This window comes from Ptychodera flava, chromosome 13 (genome assembly GCF_041260155.1).
Source record: "Ptychodera flava strain L36383 chromosome 13, AS_Pfla_20210202, whole genome shotgun sequence".
NCBI classification, from domain to species: Eukaryota; Metazoa; Hemichordata; class Enteropneusta; family Ptychoderidae; genus Ptychodera; species Ptychodera flava.
Genome location: NC_091940.1, coordinates 29,218,564 through 29,239,962, shown reverse-complemented (window position 1 = coordinate 29,239,962; position 21,399 = coordinate 29,218,564). Strand labels below are relative to the sequence as shown.

The 21,399-nt window shown below is 37.3% G+C and overlaps 1 protein-coding gene across 1 annotated transcript in view; it reads left to right on the top strand.

Moving 5' to 3' along the window:
* The window catches only part of LOC139148079 (bolA-like protein 3), a 44,692-nt gene extending 23,962 nt beyond the window's left edge, over window positions 1-20,730 (top strand). Inside the window, exon 4 of the mRNA XM_070719371.1 lies at window positions 20,003-20,730. Within this exon, the coding sequence (XP_070575472.1) occupies window positions 20,003-20,080 (78 nt within the window). The 3' untranslated portion in view covers window positions 20,081-20,730. The remainder of the gene's footprint in view (window positions 1-20,002) is intronic.
* The last annotated feature ends 669 nt before the right edge of the window (window positions 20,731-21,399 follow it).

Sequence of the window (21,399 nt, the reverse complement as noted above, 5' to 3'; positions counted from 1 at the left end):
AAAATACCATGATCATCACTTCAAGAATGTGATAGTTAAGCTGATATCCAGCGCGATAAAATACTGTGGATAATGGGTTATCACACAAGGAAGATACAATGGCACTATCTTCTGTTTCAACCCAGAGTCACTCGCCTTTAATTATGGTCTACAGTTTTCCACATATCACACATTTTCAACCAAGAAAAAATCACAACACAAAGTCAGAATACTGGCAAATCCAGCAATGGAAATGACCTTTATTGCATTTCTTGATCTCAGCTGAGAAAACTTCTCACTGCAGCCGGGGCTGCAGCCTCTTCAAATCTGACAAGTGTAGTCTACTTACTGAATCATTTATTGTATTAGCAGTGCACTTTTCTGAAATTTGAATCAGAAACTTGGTAACGGGAATATTTCAACTAAAGGTTGTGCTAGCTTCCAGGGGAGTGGAGCAAACATCATGTTGTTCAAGAGCACAGTTCAATCTCTGCTTCTGTGTCATCGACCACATGACCAAAAGTACAGGCGAACTAGTTTTCATGGGATTTTATAATCAAGATGTCATATAGAAATATCATATCTGATGACCAAAGCTAAGGTACCATAAAAACCCTATCAATTCGACCATAAACAAATAATTATGATTTTAAATAGTTGAGTTAGTAGAAAATTAACAAAGATTAATGAAAGAAGACTCAGTGACACGAGAGTGGCGTTGCAGAAATCTGGGGGTGGACTCCACACAAACGTCATAGTGCACCTCCCCTGCGGTGGCAATCGCAGATTTGAGTGGCATCGAAGAGGGGTGACGTGGTGTCGGAGTGAAGCCTGCCAACACAGTGGGTTTGTCCGGCGTCGCTAGCAGCCTGGCACATGAGGAGGGCCTGAAGTTCACTGGCTCAAGTCACGTGACAGACTGCGTGGTACCATGACAGACCCAGCAGGCTCTGTGATGGCAACCCCCTTTCTTTATTAAATAATAAAAATGTTGTGTACAAGGGTGGGATGGTGGGAAAGCAAAGCTCAGTGCGGCAGCTAGCACGTGAATGCTCAGTTTTGGAATGAACGGCAACAGGAAACCTCGGTGAAGGTCACGGTTGAATACATTTGCATGTGATAAAGTGAAGGGATTAGCGACTATGATTCAATGTCCACTGTAAAAATGCAAAGCTCAAACATAAACATGGCAAAGAGACGCTGGTGGAGGCTGCAAAAACATGACACGTGTACAGCGTCCCTTCCTTCATTAACACAGATTACATAGCGAGAAAAATGTAATCATAATACAAAATAATTTTAGTGGTCAAATTATTAGGGATTTCAACTTTTTTGACAGTTCATTAAGTGATATGCTTACCATCTTGGATGAGTGAAACATTGAACCCTTTTCCTGTCAGACAGTAATAACTGTATCACTTCCCTATCAGCCAAGTCAGTAAAAAGCGGTGTTGAGCCAAAACATGACGTATTTTCACCCACTTTGTTTGGTATGTTATAGCATCTTTTGTCCAGAAAAAATCAACTTTACAGTATTCTGTTTTCAACAGCCAACAAATGTACAGTATTATGTTAAAATACATCATATGGAATATGTTGTCTTTCATTGATTTTAACCATCTTGACCTGGTGGTGAAATATGGACTTGACAGGAAAAGGGTTAAAGGTGACTTTCCTGAAATCTTGACTTAGACATTCTGTGCAGTACATTGTATTGGTTTGTGTATTTTATCGAAAATAAAATATTAAAAACAGCTTGTCATGATTGGTTGGTCGAGTTATTAGAGATTGACAAAGTCCCAATTGCCATCAGTGATCGAATTGATAAGAGTGAAATAAAATTACGCTTTGAGGAAAAATAGGGTGGTCGAAATAATAGAGTGGTCGAATTATAATAGGGTTTTTACAGTAGTACCGATATGTGTGCCGTAGGACAGATTTGCAAACTTTTACTACTTTTGAGGTCTACCACTTGTTGGGGCCTCATTCTGAAGCTCATTGAGTCACGAAAGTTTTCACTGGCATATGTTGGTAAAACTCGAAAATTTTATTTTTCCCAAATAGAGTTACCATAGGGATGGCAGCCATTTTGAATTTCAAATGTCAGTAAATATTCAGTCACTATTCTTTTCTCTTGCACCAAAGTTTTCGAGGTGACCCCTGATTTGTAATCTTGATTATGAAAAGAAATGATTTTGTGTTATATCTTGCAGACAGTCTGAACAAAAGTTTGAGTCTTTCAATTTCGAGGTTTGTGCTACTTTAACATCATCTCAACTTGATGACCTTTGACAAACTAATACCCTTGTAGTAATTTATAGGTACTTCAAATTACAAAAGATAATGAAAACAAGTAAAAAAAGTTAGACAGTGCTTTTTGTAGATTCTGCCCCACCCACCCTTGTATGGAGACCCTTATCCACTGACTATGCAAGTTTGTGAAGTAGGGTCACATTCATATCTATCTGATGAAAATCACTTGTATAGATTGCAGCTTTTTGTGTGTGTGTGTTTTTGAGCTGTAGGGATTAAGAGACAATAGTCAAATAAAAAAAAAAGGCAGGGAACAGAAGTATTCTATCTCTACCTCTGATGTAAACAGCGATTAGACTGCATTCATACACTCTGTATCTGTGAACTGATTATCCAATTTCTGTGATGAAGTCTATTTTCAACGTTTGCTGATTGATTTGAACCTCACTGGTTCAGCATTGTGCCTTTTCCCATGGTATTTTTAGTCCCCACGGACACCGTCCGGGGGGACTTATAGGTTTGGTCATGTCCGTGCGTGTGTGCGTCCGTCGTGCGTCCGTCCGTGCGTGCATCCGTCCGTCCGTCCGTTCACACAGATATCTCAGACATGCCCAGGTCAATTTCTTTCAAACTTTGCACAAGGATAGTACCCTATCCCATACAGATGTACGTCGATTTGTTTCACAATGCGATCAAATTTGGCCGTGTTAGAGGACTTTTTAGTTTTCACCTCCATAGACTCCCATGTATAAGGCAGTCTCCATAGACTCCCATGTATAAGGCAGTCCATAGACTCCCATGTATAAGGCCAAGAAAAATAAAAATTTAGTTTCTCATCGCATTCATATTGCAAAAAGGATGCAGTGACACAGTTTTTAGTCCCCACGGAAGAAGTCCAGGGGGCTTATAGATTGGGTCATGTCCGTCCGTTAGTCCATCCGTGAGTCCATCCGTTCACGCAGATATCTCAGATATTTTGACAAAATGTCACGTGACCTTGGTGACCTTTGACCTCAAATATATATATTTGTCCATAACTCAGTAACCACAAGTGCTACACCCTTCATATATGGTATGATGGGACAGCTTATGACGCCACATACTGTACCTCATTAATTATGCGCATATCTAATTTTGAGCAAGCCAATAGAGCTAGAGGTCTGATTTTTGGTATATAGGGATAACTTAGCAACACAATTTTTTTGACAAAATGTCATATGACCTTGGTGACCTTTGACCTCAAATATACATATTTGTCCATAACTCAGTAACCACAAGTGCTACACCCTTCATATATGGTATGATGGGACACCTTATGACGCCACACATTGTACCTCATTAATTATGTGCATATCTAATTTTGAGCGAGCCAATAGAGCTAGAGGTCTGATTTTTGGTATATAGGGATAACTTAGCAATACAAATTTTTTGACAAAATGTCATGTGACCTTGGTGACCTTTGACCTCAAATATATATTTTGTCCATAACTCAGTAACCACAAGTGCTACACCCTTCATATATGGTATGATGGGACACCTTATGACGCCACATATTGTACCTCATTAATTATGTGCATATCTAATTTTGAGCGAGCCAATAGAGCTAGAGGTCTGATTTTTGGTATATAGGGATAACTTAGCAACACAATTTTTTTGACAAAATGTCATGTGACCTTGGTGACCTTTGACCTTAAATATACATATTTGTCCATAACTCAGTAACCACAAGTGCTACACCCTTCATATATGGTATGATAGGACACCTTATGACGCCACATATTGTACCTCATTAATTATGTGCATATCTAATTTTGAGCGAGTCAATAGAGCTAGAGGTCTGATTTTTGGTATATAGGGATAACTTAGCAACACAATTTTTTTGACAAAATGTCACATGACCTCGGTGAACTTTGACCTCAAGTATACATATTTGTCCATAACTCAGTAACCACAAGTGCTACACCCTTCATATATGGTATGATGGGAGACCTTATGATGCTTCATACTGTACCTCATTAATTATGCATATATCTAATTCTGAGCAAACCCATAGAGCTGGATGTCTGATTTTTGGTATATAGGGATAACCATAGGATAGAAATTTTTTGACCAAATGTCATGTGACTTCAGTAAAGCTTTCGATTCCATTTCTCATAAACTACTCATTCACAAAACTTTCTTCTTTCGGTTATACCGGAAATTGCATTAAGTGGCTTGAGTCGTATCTGTCTGATCGCTCCCAGAGAGAACTGTCATTGAGGGAAGTTTTTCCAAATGGTGCCCAGTTGTATCTGGTGTACCCCAGGGTTCTATTATTGGTCCCCTGCTTTTTATTTTATACGTAAATGATTTGTCAACATGTGCTCGGTCATCAAATGTTATTTTATATGCAGATGATTCGAAGCTTTATAAAACTATCCAGTCAATTTCTGATTGCGCATTGTTGCAAGATGATCTTGACAGGGTTGTCCGTTGGTGTTCAACATGGAAGCTTAAGTTAAATATTGACAAATGTGGCTTCATTAGTTTTACTAATAAGACTAAGATGATTCTTTTTAATTACTCAATTAATACAACTCCAATCACACGTTTTACGTCAATCAAGGACCTTGGTGTCATACTTTGTGGCTCCATGGATTTTTCCGAGCACATTGATACTGTCGTCAAGAAAGCAATGCGCAATCTAGGTTTCTTAAAACGCAATTGTCAAGATTTCCATAATGTAAAGTCGGTGAAGGCCTTGTACATTTCTTTGGTACGGAGCTGCCTCGATTTCTGTTCTGTTATATGGAATCCATGGCAAAAGAACCTAGTTGATAAAGTTGAACGTGTTCAAAAGAAATTATCAGATACTTATGCTTTAAACAAAACATACCTACTGTTCTTCAGAGTATAGAAAATTATGCACATTTTTCAAACTACCTCCCCTTTTTAATCGTAGAAAAGTTTCTGATCTCTGTTTTTTATACAAATGTATTCATTCTGTGGTTAACAGTTCTTATTTAACACAAATCCCACTGAATGTTCAACGAACTTTAAGGTTTAACTGTCCGTTTCGGGTACCAGCAACCAGAATTAATGTTCGCAAGTACTCTTTCATTCCACGTGCTCTGTCCACTTTTAACGAAATTGCAAAATATAATCCAAATATTGATATTTTTGACAGATTTAGTCTTTTTAAAAATAGTGTAAAGAATTATTTTTATACATGATCTCGTTTGTGAATCGCAATTGTCTTTTTATTGTATATATTGTTTTTATTGTTTATTTTGTGTGATTGTGCTAACTTGTATTTCTTTTATGTCGAGCGGAGCCTGTAATTGGGATTTTATTCCTGTTGGTCTTCCGTAATAAAATAAATAAATAAAATAAAAAATAAATAAATAAATAAATGTGACTCGATGACCGTTGACCTGAAATATACATTTATGTCGATAAATACGTAACCACAAGTGCTATGTCCTTTATATTTAGTAGGGTGGGAGACTTATGACAACACACGCTTTACCTCATTAATTATGCACACATCTAATTCTGGGCAAGGGAATAGAGCTAGAGGTCTGATTTTTGGCATATAGGGATTAATTAGCAATACAATTTTTTTTCAAAATGTCATGTGACCTTATGACCATTTGACCTTGATTATACATATATATGCATAACTCAGTAACCACAAGTTCTATACCCTCCAATGCTGATAGGATATTAGACCTTAAGATGTCACATCTTGTACCTCATTCATATGTGCATATGTATTTCTTGCCCCATCTGTATTGCAGAATTTTTAATCATACATAGACCCATTTTTTGAACAGGACTCTATCCTCTCTGAGGACTGGTCATCAAAGTACCCATGAATAAGGGGGACTGTGTCATCATCGATGACTTTTTAGATGAGACTGTATTGATATTCCACTGTGCAGAAGACAATAATGGTGTACGGAAAAAACTGTCAGATTTATCTGTTATATCAATACATACCAGTACCGTATATGTATGCACAGACACATCTACCTATATACAGTATACAAGTAGTGTCCATACATACCTATCATGTACATACCATATATACATACCATAAATCCCTACATACAGTATTACATCCATACATCAGACATACATACATGCGTGAATACATACATACATACATACATATGTACATACATAAAATGTACATATATACATCCATACACATACATACATGCATACATACATACACACATACGTATACATACTGTACATGTATATATACAACATATACAAAAATAAAATGTACATATAGATATAAAATGTACATAGGATTTCCAGGTGCTTTATAGAGTGATGAGAGCAATGCCCCTAAAGAGAACAAGGAATGGCAATTGAGAAATAGATCTTATTACTGTTTACCTCTCTAATCTCTGTGTCACATAAAAATCACATGAATCATAAAAGTTATCGCTATCATTTTGAAGTGTGTTTGTTCGGGGCGGTAATTGTGTCAGTCAGGGAGGCAAATTAAATTTACTCAGAGTTGACAAAACAAATATACGCCAACCTACCCACCATCAAATCTATGCGTTCCAGGGTTTACACAACCTTTCGGCCATGTAATGACAGGAATAAAGACCCTATATGCAGACCTCGTCACGGTACGCGACAGGAACATGCAAACAAAAACAATGCACAAAGTTTGCAGGATCTCACAGCTTCCTTCCAAAACTTACTTCCGTTTGAAGAAACTGTCAATTTTTTTTCTACTTGATAACCCACTTTTACAGGTGTCAGTGTTTACATTGACACGTCTCAGTTTCTCAAACTGCCTACTCTGCAAAACACTCGAAAAGATTTTTTTTTCTTGCAACTAAAATCACATGATCATGCTGGTTAATGTACAATAAACAAAAAAACTCAAAAGCACATAAAGAATAATAAAGGGTGGTGAAAGCAAATAAATTGCTTCAAATTGAGTTCTTCAATAAAATATTATGAAAACTTCAATTTTTCAGCCAGTTCCAGTCACTTTGTGACGTCTCTTGTCCAGGTTAGTAATTCAGGTTAGGGGTTAAAGGTCGCAGTGTGGCTCAAAGGGAATTCCCCTCATTTTTACCTTTGTTTTCCCTGTTTTGTTTCGTGCATAAAATGTTTATTTTAATATTATTTTGTGGAAATATGTGCCGAAACTATTTAATCAACCGAGATTAAAATATAAACATGGAGAAATTATGTGGCGCATACGTTCACAAATTTGCAGAAGACGACCGCCCTTTGCAAGATCCACTTCCAGGTGTTTACCCTCTAAAAGAGTATTTGATCACCGCAAGACATGAAAAGCTGCCCTGTTCAGTAAGTTTACCTAGGGTCTGAGCAGTTGCAGGTCTGTTTTGCTCCTTTTTGTAATGACTTTTGCCTCTTTTTCAAGTGCACATGGTGTATTCCGATCGTCAGACACATTGCTTAAGCCGTGGCCGTACTGCTCATGGTTCAGTCCATTCAGCGAACACTGCCCTCATGCTGCGTGTGGTGTAAACTATTATGCTATATAAACATACATCCAGGTAACATAAATGCACTGCTGTTGTTTACTAAATACTTCATGCATGACAGCTTTGAGCTAGCTCTTTCAGACTTCAAGTCAAAGTTAATTACCATGTGGGGAATCCGATAGCTTTTACCAGTTAATTCCAGTCGTAGAGGACTAATATTTTTACTTTTTGTTCCGTAAAACAAGTACATGTTTATATAATTTTCCCTGAAAGTGTGTGGAAATACGGAGTATAAGCCTTGCCAACACCAATGAATTCTTGTCCAGGCTAATATTTAGGTGTCAGCTGTTACATAGGATGACATGACACACATTACACTTTGTATTGAATACTATTTTGGGCAAATAACAAGAAACTGTATCTTGTAAACAGAACAAATGCACTTGAAAATGCCACAAAAGTTACTGGTAATGCAGCGTTGAATCTCAGATTGTAATTTGTAGAACCAAGGGACATTTAGGCCCCCTCCCTAAAAATTTGGGGGTCACTCTGAAATGCACCAGGAAAAGAAACAAGAGATGCTGAATCATTGTTTATCAGTCTGCTTTTGTTTTGCCCTCTACATTTTTTCATGTAAAGAGCTTTCCCAGTCTTTATTCAAGATACTTCGGCAGTTATATTGCAAACACATGTACCACATAGCGTCTTCTTTTTCAAGGTGCCCATATGAGTGATAATTTAACTATTAACCTGTCAATCACTGTACCGGCACAAACAACATCGTACATGTACTGTCAATTTATGATATCAAATTGTTTAAATTGTTTTTTTTTCCCTGTGTGGCTTGAAAATAAGTATAAAAAAAGATATTTGTGCATGAGGAAATGTCGCCATAACTTTTGTAGCTTCACGCTTTATATAGGCGCCTTCCTCAGGCCACCTTGATAATTTTCGTGCATGTGCCCTGAAGACATTGCACATCAATGGCAGTGTTCTAGATTCAGCAGTTTAGTATTCATAGTCAATATAGGAAGCCTTTTATGTATATTGTTTTGCTTCTCCCAGGGTTAATAAAACTGCTTCAGTGCATTTGTAAAGGAACGACTTTGGTCGACAGACCGTGACAATGAGGATTTTTGGCTTTTTTGGCCACCAATGCCTCTATCATTACTGAATTTGCAATTCCAAGGGACTATATTTTTAAGCTCTAGACTTACTTCATCAAACTCAATGGGGTATTGTTTCGAGAATTGAGCGTGTGTGATAAACATGAAAATAGGAGTAGAAATAAACAGTCTTTATGTCATACTAGCAGCTCTTTGTACCATGGTTTCACCCTGCTACTGCTTGTATTGTCATTGCTTTCAAGTCTTTTCCTGTGTGTCTTATAGTAAGATCAGCACAAGTGTAACTTTCTAAACCTGTGGCTCAATCCTGAAGCTATGTTGGCATGGCGATGAAGCATGAACTCAGCGTTGTGCATTGACAGAATTCATGGATGCTCTGTGTTTCCTGCATTGATTGTTACAATGAATTGGCTCACTCTCGTTCATGCTGGCCAAGAAATCACAAAAGCACTGATCAGATCAAACCAATCATTACAAATATTGTTAGCAATAGACTGCAAACATGGACAATTCTCACATCATTTACATAAGATCCATATACCGGTACGTGAGAAAAAAGCCCCAAATTATCATAATGATCAAGTATATGTCATTATGCAAATCAACAGATGATCCTGTTTCTTATGCCAAAAATATTGGTTACTTTACAGATGCAACTAAATGGTATTATATTACCATGCCCTGTCTGTCGCATTTTAATTTGTCGAGCTTAACGACGTTTCTGACCACAAATACACAGTAATGCTTGTTTATGTGCCAGTGAATATGAATAATAATATTGTCATCTCACAGTATCGTAAACATCGTAACTTTACATACAGCTAAAACGTAAATTGTGATTTGTACAAAGATCATAATCAACCACAAAATAAAATGGAGCACTTGTGGGTCAAGTTTAGACACTTTTTCCCAAAAAATCTCCACATTTGCAAAATATATACAGCGTGTGTCATTGCATTGTGTATTGGACTGCTCACAGAGCTCACATGCAGCACAGCACAATGTCACTGTTCAGTGAATACAAAATTTGTGTAATACAAGTTCTGGGGCCTGTTGTCTTTCGCGTGGGAAATTTTCGTAATTTTTTACGGTTTTCTTGGGTTCATTGATAATATAACGAAAATAACAGACTCTGCCCTGACCATTAACGTTTATTTATGGGTGCAGGTGAGAGGAAAGCCAAAATTAACGGGCTCGTTAATTTTTGGCTGTCTTCTCGCCCTTGCCCATAAATAAACGTTAACAGTCAGGGCATCACCCTTTATTTCTATAATAACTTCTTTTCTTACATTATCAAAAAAATTAATATCCACACATTAAAAATCTCAAAGGGAGCGTCAGTGTGATAAAATTAATTGTGTACCAGTTCTGACAATTAAAATGATCCCTTTCTATGGAATTGTAACACTTGATGAGCTCACAATATTCACATCAGATTTTCTTTCCATGGAATTACGACACTTGATGAATTCACGATTTCCACATACATTAGATTTTTTTCCATGGAACTGCGACACTTGATAAATTCACAATATCCATATCAGATTTTTTCCATAGAAGTGTGACAATTGATAGGTCACAATGTTCACATCAGATTTTTTCTATGGAATCGTGACACTTGATAAGGTCACAATGTTCACATCAGATTTTTTCTATGGAAATGTGACATCTTCTGAGTTTTTCCATACAAACTGTTGTTTTCCTTGCTCACAAAATTACAGATGTTGAAGTTCCCTGGATTCTGATAAAGCATTTCAACTTTTCAAAATCTGTTCAAATTGAGAATAGCATTGATCACAAATGACGTCACTGTTCTCTCTCATTTGTATGCATAAATAAACATTTGTCTGCATTTTCCGCATGAATGACGAAAATAATACCGGCTAACGTTACATTGGTTACTAAAAGTCATGCTAGTTCGTGGTATTTTATGGCTCAGACTACAAGCTGCAACAACAGCTGCGTATGCAACAACAAAGTTTGTCTGAATTTTAGGCAGCGTTGTCCGAAAGTCATGCGCGTGCAGCTATATTGAGCAACAACCATGAAATCGCGATCAAAGCTAGTTGAGAGGCACACTGATCCAGATTAACCCTTTGAGTGCTGTAAAAACCACCAAAATTCAATATTTTACCAATTTTTAAGGAATTTTCTGTAAATTTTTTATGATTTTGGACCAAATTTACAATTCTCTTCATTGGTTACAGTTTTTGAACAAGATTTGGCAAAATTGAAAAAAAAATTGTCTGGATTTGAAAAAAAAATTTGACTGGTTCATATATGCCGTCAAGAAAGCTGACTTTGGCACTCAAGTGGTTAATTTACAGACGTATGTGCAGAGGAAGACTGGCAAATTACACTGAGAATGTGGCAACTCACTTCTTTCATGAAATATGACACATGGCCCAGTCAAAAGAAATCAGTCCGTCAGTTTTTACCGTCACATAATCAATTTTGAAAGGGACTTCATTGAAAATTTGTGCCAATAGTTTTGAGACCTCTGGTTTTCTTTCGATGATTTAACTGCTAAATGCAAGGCTTACATTGACAGGCATCGTGACGGCTTTATTTTCTCAGTGATTTTGAAAAACAAAATACAAAAGGATATCATACTTTTAAAAATCCCCAATGCGAAGTCGTGACATCACTGTCAACTTTACTGCTCTTTCATCTGTAACCAGTTCACCTCCGACTCCCTGTAAACAGGTCCACACTTGCTATTGATAACGATTTGTTTTGGCCAAACCATCGTGGTGTAAGGGTTAAGAGAGCAAACTGTTCAAATAGACTCATAATTTATTGGAAAACAAGAAAGACGATTACAATTGTTAAAGAAAATACCTCTTTCAGGTAGAGCGCACCTCCGAGCAGGGAGAAATTTTTTTTAAATCTCAAAATTTTTGCAATACTTTTTTGGTCTGTTTCTTCAAGGGTACTCATTTTTAAGTCTGGAGGAAGTCTTCAACATTATTGTTTTTTTTAAAAGTTGAAAATTTATGTATTTTTAAATAGCGTCAACATGAGGAAGGCAGCCATTTAAAATTCCAAGTATCGGTATTAGTAGGTAATTTGTCCTATTGTACCAAAAGTTACTCGCTAACCCCATATTTTATTTCTTGACCCTGAAAGATAATGGGGTAAAGATATCATTAATGTAAGCTCGAGCTTAAAGCCCCACTCAATTATCAGATTTATCTAATATCAATATTATGTATTTGATAAAATATTCAATGGAAAACAAAAGAATGACAAACTGTTAATGAGCTATTAACACATTTGCTAATGCGAGAACCTGGGATTGAGAAGGGCGCCTTTAACTTGAAATCTTTCAGTTTGGAGGTGCATGCTACCAGAACTTTTTCACAACCTCTATCTCAGTATCTGGTAGAATCTTATCGTGTTTAATAGGATTAAGAGGATTAGTGGATCTGAGGAAGTGGGGATGAAAGGATATCAAGATGAAAGGCCTTTGATAAATAATGTAACACCGGCTGTGACTGGCACATTAAATTTGTGTTTGGATAACGATACCATGTTGATAACGTATCTTTATGTTAGCAAATAGATGACCATTGTAAATCACAACTTCTATCAGATAAGAAGTTGCGGGTATACACGCACTGTGTGGGAGAATATCTTCCAGAAGGAAGGACGCATTCAAAAGACTCTTTTTCATAGTTACTGTCAGATTTTAGATTTTAGCAGATCACCGCGATGCCAAAATAGGAAAAGGTTTTGTTTGTTATCCTCACCGTGCATTGATTTTGAGTAAAGCTGCATCAGTCTTCTTGTTTTTTGATGTTCACCTGAAAGAAAGTTATCGTAAAACGTCTCAGTGACATTTATCACCTATGGTAGAAATTGTTGCTTTAATTGCCTGTGGCAAGGTTACTCTGTCTCACTAGCAGTCAGCTAACGGTGTTTCCTCGGGCAGGGACCCTCTCTCAAAGACTGTTCGGTGGTTTCAATCGGTTTCAGTGCTATGCCGACCTAACCAAGTCATGTGGACCGGATAATACCCACTCTGTAAGCGTGTCTGTGGGATCACATGCACACAATGTATACTTCCGAACAAATAAGTTATCATTGTCATCACGCTGGATGTCAGAATTAAGATTGCTTGTAAGCATTCTCTAGTTTGATTTTTTCATGTTGGTAATAGGTCAAACCCGGAATTCGAATCGACCACGGTACAAACAAAGCCATGTGCGCAAACGCGCATAGACGTACATGTATTTCCATACGAGTTAGTACACATGTGGGTTTGTTTGTACCGGCATTACGTGATTATGGGCGTACTGAGTGTGTAGAACGCATCGCGTCCTTTTTATTCCGGAGTAGAACCGTTGGATTTATCAGCTCAAATAAACACAATAAGAAAGGTGTGCATACACACCAGATAAGAACTGAAATCCCCTTATATTGTAGCCTGTTAAAGGCGCCCTTCTCAATCCCAGGTTCTCGCATTAGCGAATGTGTCAACAGCACATTAACAGTTTGTCATTCTTTTGTTTTCCATTGAATATTTTATCAAGTAAATAATATTTATAGTAGATAAATCTGATAATTGAGTGGGGGCCTTTTAAGGTAAATTAAAGTAGTTTTCTCTGTTTTTGGTCACAGAGCTCTTAATTGGCACATTCATTCCGATTCAACATCATATTTGCATCAGTGATACAAGTAAAATAAGTTGTCTTTTCGACAAAATCATAGACATGTTCCCTGTCAACAAATCCCATCTCCCAGGTTGTCAACCATCCAACGACGTGCATTCACGCTTTAATCTCACATGTTGCCAACCTCCTCAAATCATTCATCATGTCGGATTAAACCTTCCATTATACTACAGTAGGCCTCTGCAGCAGGTTTTGGCATTGGCCCTCATGAATTTCAGCTCAGAATTTAAGTCGTGCAGAAATGACGCGCTTTCAACAGGTTGTAAAAGAGTGTCATTTCCATGTGTGACTGTCATAATTCAGGTGAAAACCTTGCCAAATTTGCACACATATTGGTCATAAATACATGGGGATGCCCAAACAGAGTTGTTTATCAGATTCTACATGATTAAGCAAATCAATAAGTACAGGTGCGTGGTAAATCTCCAAATTTAGGTCTTAAATTGTAGTAGATCAGATGGATTGTAATTTTTACAATCAAACGATATTGTGTATCGCAATTGAGGTTTCTTGAATCCTGCAATTATATTTCTCATGAGACCTTGCAACTTCTTATTTCTTGTTGCATCCTAAAAGTTTAAAGGGAGCAGTCGTCAGAACTGTGCTCAAAGGTTGCTAAACAACCCTACAACCGATGCTTGACATGATGCATCTACATATAGTGCATGAAATACAATGTTTGTAAACAAGAAAGTCGCACATGCTCAGTTCCGACGACCGCTTCCCTTTAAAATAGATAGGTCAGTGCAAAAATTTGCATACAGCTAGAGCATACCTTCAAACTCAACCTGGTAGAAAAAACAGAACTTTGGCATTTCCTTGTTCCATATTATAGTTTACTTCCGCTGAACAATAGGATGAACAAACGACATTATCCTCCTTGCCGGACAAATATAATTCAAGCAGGGTTTATTAATTTGAGAAGGAAGAAACAGGAACCTCTTGGGAATGATTGATATGCATGTAACAGGAACTATGGCGCATACATGTACTTCCTTGTTCAGTGTTTAATAAATATAATCATGTTTACATTTGACTTTCAGCGTGCTTACATTGGCTTTTTACAGTTTTAACAATAGATTTTGTGACAAACACGTCTCCTTTATTAAATGAAGGAGTTCATTCTTTGCAGGGGATATTTTCAGTGCGGTGACTTGTTTTGGTTTTTGTGTCATGCAGTGTCTGTGTTGCCCAGATAAAACACCAACAGCGTGGAATTCGCAGTAAAAAATATGCTGTCACCCTTACTAATAGCACGACTACTTCTTGGCAAATTTACTCTGAACTTTCAAATGTTTTCTTCTTAGAAATTTTGTGCTTTGAAATATTGATTTGGAGAAATCTGAAGTTGTTATCATTCTGATTTGTTGAAATCATGATGAAATTATTTGTACTGTATTTTTAAGGGGTTCATGTTCGTTGTGGTCAAGGATATGTTTCAGAAACCACAGCCAATTTAGGGCGGAAGTAGCATAATTAACATTTCTGGATTGTTTGAGTAACATTTTATAAAAACAGCAAGTTCTGTTCAGCATATTTTTTCTTATAAAATACAACCAGGTTTTATTAAAACCTGGTTGTATTTTATAAGAAAAAATATGCTGAACAGAACTTGCTGTTTTAAATGAGTAGACATTTTATGTGTTTGCAGGTTCATAGAGATGTTGTGATTCAGATTGTTTTAATTATGAAAAGATCTTATGGTACAAGAATTCTGTCATTGATAATGAACCTGAGAGCATTCTTGTACCATAGGGTCTTTTTCATAGTGAACCTAATGAATTCTCACTGTTTACATCTTTTGATTCTGTTGTACATGGCCAGTACGTTACACAGTTTACAAATATGCATTTACCAATGTAATTTACCATATACTATTATGCTAATTCCCATCCAATGGGAGCACAGTGCCATTGACACTATATTCTTATCCTTTTTCCATCAGTATCCAATGGTTAGAGGCAGCCATTTACAGACAAACTTTCCACTTGAAACAACAAATAAGAGAAATTAAAAAAGCATACACCATAGACATCAAAAGCTTTCACAGATATCAGAAAAAAAGCAATTCTTTTGAAAACAATTGTGTGTAGTCGTAAAATTTGTCTGCATATATAATGTAAATTTAAAAGGACAGGGGATGCATTCAGTACAGGCTTCTTTTAATAATGTCAACATAGTTGTGTGGTGCTACATACATGTAATTACTTTTCTTTTTCTGGCTCTTAGCTGAGGTGTGTAGAGACTAAAATGTAGAAAAAATTGATACACAAAAATTTACCTGTGCACCTGTACCTGTGCCAGGGCATGATATGAGGATGAATAAGACATGTGAATGGGAATTAACCTACAAGGAAGTAAACTGTCAATATATCTTGTTATATGGTAACACACTGGGTGTCCAGACCGACCAATCAGAAATGTACAGATATATGCACTCACTCCTCAAACAGACTACAAAGATCTACAGTACAGGCAAGTTCTTACAAGTAAACAAAGTTGACATTGTCATGGAGGCGTTGTTTGTTTGATGTTTGTTTGTTTTTATTTTGACAGGGTTTTTTTTTGTCATTTTGTGAAAAATTATTTTTCTTACAGTTCCTCATGAGACAGCAACATGCCTGGGGTGAATGTCTTTTGAGTAAAAGCACAACTGCAACTGTTTATAGAGTTTGCCAAGAAAGCTATATATTACCAACGCAGTGTGTAGTTCTCGTCGATCCAATAAATTAATATCGTTGTTTCTTCACCACTTCTGTATGCAGGCACGGTTTCAAGCTGACGTTCTGCCAATATTATAACTAACTTCTGAAATGATACCGAAATCAATAAAACTTAATGCCAACAGACAGCGGACTTTGTCTCCGTGAGTGCAATAATTATGTTCACTCTAAGAGTCCATTGTACCCTCATTGAAATGACATATTCCAATTTAATCCCCCATTTTAGTAATCTAATTTGTCCCGAGTCTTGACCAGTTGAGCTGTATGGTTGTGTTGCCGGGCAGTTTACATCACGTTACGAGTCCCTATTCCGTCCTTTGATCAGGATCCATTGTTGGAATAAAAGGTGGGGCAAGATAGACTCCTAGATCTGTCAAGAAACAAACAAGTTGAAGGAAGTCTTTTTTGCTTAAAGGGAACTTTTTACATGCAAATGTATGAGTCAATTGTGTTACCTTTTTTTAAGCATGAAAATATGTTATCACTTGTTGATTTTCCTCGTCTACTCGTGCAAAATTATACATTGTGCAAATTATACATTGTGGTATTGTGTTTTTCTGGACCAAAATTGTGTACCATTTCTAATGAATTTGAACAATGAAACCATCAAAGTGGCATATTTTGTCTCCATAAATATTCTGCCATCATGGTGCTTTCATCGCAGGCATAGAGGTTGAATGACTGTTTGTTGCACTGTCAGCATAGACATCATCTTCTGAGATCAACACCCTCTACTTTGAGGCACGTTCCGTGTCTGCTGAACAAAAAATTCTGTGCTGGTGCTTTCATCACTGACATTGAGGTTGAATAACCGTGTTTTGCACTGTAGACATGAAACGTCATCTTTAGAGACCATACTCTCTATACTCGGTGGCTCTTTACGTGTTTTTTAACACATGATGTGCATGTGTGTACCTAGCGGCTAGCTGTAACAGACATTGTACCGTATGACACTGTTGATATCTAAATTGCAGGTATTAAAGTTTCCAGTGAAAGGTTTACCTTGAAGTGAAAGGTGTACGCACTTTAAACAGAGCTTAAAAGCCTCTACTCTTAGTGAGTGCTGCAAACGTGATCAGAATTGATATATTCACAGTGATGTGACTGCGTAACAAAAACCCAACTTGAATGGGCATTTGTCAATATGGGCATTTTAGGAATACATGTAGTGGTAGGCTTCAATGAATTGAAAGTTTACTGCTGTTTTTAGCATGTCGACTTGGCAACCTGCTGGCAATGGTTCAAAAACATCCTCCATCAAACTTTAATGCTCTTAGCATAGCAGAGTATAAGAGCAAAATCTCTGTCACTGTGTTTTGAACAAATGAGTGTACAGAACTTCCCCAAGCTCCACCTCCACCCCCACCCGCTCCCACAAGACAGCTTGTAAGTTATCTTTTCATATTTATACGAAGTTGAATACCAGCCCGTACTTCACTCTGGAACTGCTAAAGCACATTATCGTGAAGAAAGGATTGATGTAAACCAGAGATTGTCAAAGTGTTTTCTTCCCATAGAAATACTCTGTCAGAAACTACAATTTTGGTTTTAGTGCACATAGCTCAGTGAAAGAAACAAAATAAGATAGTCTAATAGAAGTTACCACTGCGGTTGATATTCAGATTTACCCAATTAAACATTTTCACCAGTAGAGATACAACCATACGTACCAAAATGCTGAGTCAGCAATTTATTTTCACCAGCAGAAGTTGCAGTTTTGAATTTCATGTACTGTCAGAATTAGCCCTATTACAGATTTGGATTAAACTTGCAAAGGAGAATCCAAAAATCAGCAATTCAAGGAATGTACCTGTAATATAACTTTGGGGGGACCTGGGGGGTGGGATGGGGGGTCTTGAAGGTTGATGAAGTAGCATTGTTCCTATTTTTACCTCATCCATTGTACATTTTTTTGCATTGAGTAGTTTGCCAAATAAATCAAAATCAACTCAAATTTATCTCAGACTGGAACTGAAATCTGATCAAATAGATAAGACACTTCTCATTTCATCCAGACTTTCAAGGCTTAGCATTTCTCTCTCCTCCACCCAACCCTCCCCCCCCAACGAAAATAGTTGAGTCTTCTTTGGTTTGTTTGTTGGTGATGGTGTTTTGATTTGTATAAATAAACACTGAATTTGATTGATTGTCACCTCCCATGATGTTTTGTTGATCTGAGGTCATCTTTTCATCACTCTATCATGCCCTGACTGTCTTGGCTTAAGTCAGACCGTGTCTTTAATTCATACAATATTTGCGTAGCTAAGTTCCGTTGAGCTCTGTGCGTGTCACCACTAATAGTTTCCAAATTATCTCCAATAGTCTTGTGTATTCGGCAGCTAATAGCATTGATTTACACCCAAATCTGATAAGAAAAGCATGTAGTAGTTTTGTTTATCGATTAAAACAGTTGGGCCGATGCCATTCATGTCATAATTCGGCGACAGCTGTAAACAGCTGCCAATACAATGATCTGTTTTTGCGTACCATAGGTGTAGCATTGGATGGAAAAATAAACAACCAGCATCTAAGGCCAAAAAAATTGATTTGTTTCTGGTCATCGCGCGCATCATTTCAAAGTGTGCGCGTCAACTCTTTTTTTCCGATTTTTCATTTGCCCCAATGGAAAAAAAGGGGGAAATGTATCAAATTCCACCAAAAATGAAAAAAAAAATTGAAAAAAAAAATCGCATCGCCGCATCATTATTACCACAAGTCAATGACCAGAAACAAACCTATTATTTTTTTTAGCCTAATCCCTTGAACCCTCAGTGATTCCCAACAGCAACAATCTAGCGGCACATTTCAGAGAACTGAAATCAAGATGAGAGAAACAATTAATACTGGCTGTAATTTACAACTTCAAATAAAAGCTGTGAAATGGAACAAAGCCAGCCACTATGAAGTAATTATTAAGTAATTATTTTACCAGAATCATAGCAACTGCAAGTTCTCTGTCCATGAAGTTTACAGAAAATCTTGAACTTGCTTCATTTTGTCCATGGTTTCTTTGCATAGACAGAATCGATAGTTTGGCTGACATACAGTGAATACTTACCAAAACAAAGTACCGTACCTTCTAAAAAATAACAGGATTTTCGTACATGTTTATCCAACTGTACTTTGGAATATTGACAGTACCATAGCTGAGTGCGGTTTCGTTCTTTAATTTCTCTAAACCAGGGATGAAAAACCGGAGTGCCCTCAGTTGGCACTAAGTAAAGGGAAGTCCCCATAGAGGTTTATGATAATGGCACTCGGCTGCTATGTCAAACTACAATTACTGAGTAATTCAACTCATGTAATTAGCTCTGAGGCTAGTCTAAACTAGCAAAAAAGTACAAGAGACTGTTAGAGAGACAAAGTTGCTGTTTTTTTCAAATTACCTCGGTTGTGTTAGTTTTATGTGAGAACGTATTCAGGTTGTTTTACTTACAGACATATGTTGGATAATCATTTATACAGAACTCTTATACTTTGTATGTACCGGTACATATAACATATCTACCATAAATTATGTCATATAAGCAGTTATTGGTGTGTAAAACACGCAGCTGGAATAGCAATGTGATGGCTGACAATTAAACATGTTTCAGTGCACGGAGCAGCTTAATAGTTGGTCAGATAAGAAGCAAAAACAGCTGAAATAATTTGAAAACAATGACAATGTTGTCCCTCCACCCAGTGGTTGCATATTCCTTGTACTTCTGTAAATCGATAAAATGTGAGTATTCCCCAAATTTTAACGAGTATCTCTGTATTCTGTTTTATCTTCACAGGCACTCGCAGAGGAAGTTAAACAGATGCACGGACTTCGAATACAGACTTTCACAACAGAGCAAGCTGCAGCATCATGATGGTCTCTATGGCAACCATTACTGTGATGCCTGCAACAGGGGGTTACCAAGGCAGCTCACTTTGACTTTCACTTTAGCATGCTATGAGTGCTGATCAAAGTGAATTTTGTAATAGAAAGAGGGGGAACTTTTGAAATATACCTTGTCGATGGTTTGGTACATTTGTGGATGCTTAAACTTTCTATCGTGGATCTTTTTATAACACATTTGACCTTTGACCCAACCCGTGACCTTTTTAATAAGTTTGACCTTTTGACTGAAGTGGGAACAATGTTGAGTGAAAGCTATAGTCAGTCAGCGTTCAAAAAATAAAAGAAATCAGGATTTAGACTCTAAGAAAAAGAAGTGAAACGTAATACTGTGAAGTTTCCACCCTGCATTGTGCCTCCGCTCTGATACACATGTTGTTTTCACACCGATGGTTTTCAAATGGAAAAATGTGATCTCTTTCACCTGGGTCTTAAAATAGGCATGTGTGATTCTAGAGACCCTGGTAACTCTGAATGTAAGGGTGATAAGTTAACTGCGTCATTTACCAAGTAGCTTGATAGCACTGTATTTTCAAGGCCTCTGCCACTATTACATAGGCAGAGAGGGTGGCAGCCGTTTCATTCTTGAAACTGGAAAATAAAGACTAATCCAGAAAATCATGTGAATGGTAAGATGTGAATATTTTACTAAATTGACTAAGTTGACTCCCATCTGGTTCTGTTGTTTTCTGTTTTAGCCAGATGTTGAAAAAACCATGAGCAAAACATCTGTTCATGTTAAAGGGACATTATTTGTATCTTTTGACCTCATATTGTTGCAAACAAGCAGTTGATAATGTTATTCGACTTACTGAAAGATGTCTAAAAAACGGTCGACCACAGACAACTTCCATCCCGTTTGCGTACACCGTATAGAAAAACCTTGGATCTGAGGTTAATGGAGGGTACTGTTAACCTCAGAGTTGGCAGGTTGACCTGCGATCAGACCACACTGCTAACTGCTATCTAGGCCGCTGTAAGCATCCGCGTGTAAAAAATAAACCACACGAAGTGACAGTCGAAAGTATTGCAGTTTTGGGATTCCCTATTACCGATCCCGTTTGCTCAGTTACATTTGACGGTCAGTTTTTCATGGAGATCTTGACGGCCAATCCTGCTCTTAGATATACCATCTTTGCTGCTACAGGAACACATTTTAGAATAGCTCTGCATGGCAGGGCTGTGTGTTTATACGGCCTCCCACCACAGCCCTGCAGACTGATATAGAAAAAACCACTGGTCCACCTGCTGAAATACGGCGGGCAGTTTATCCGCCGAAAACAGCCGATT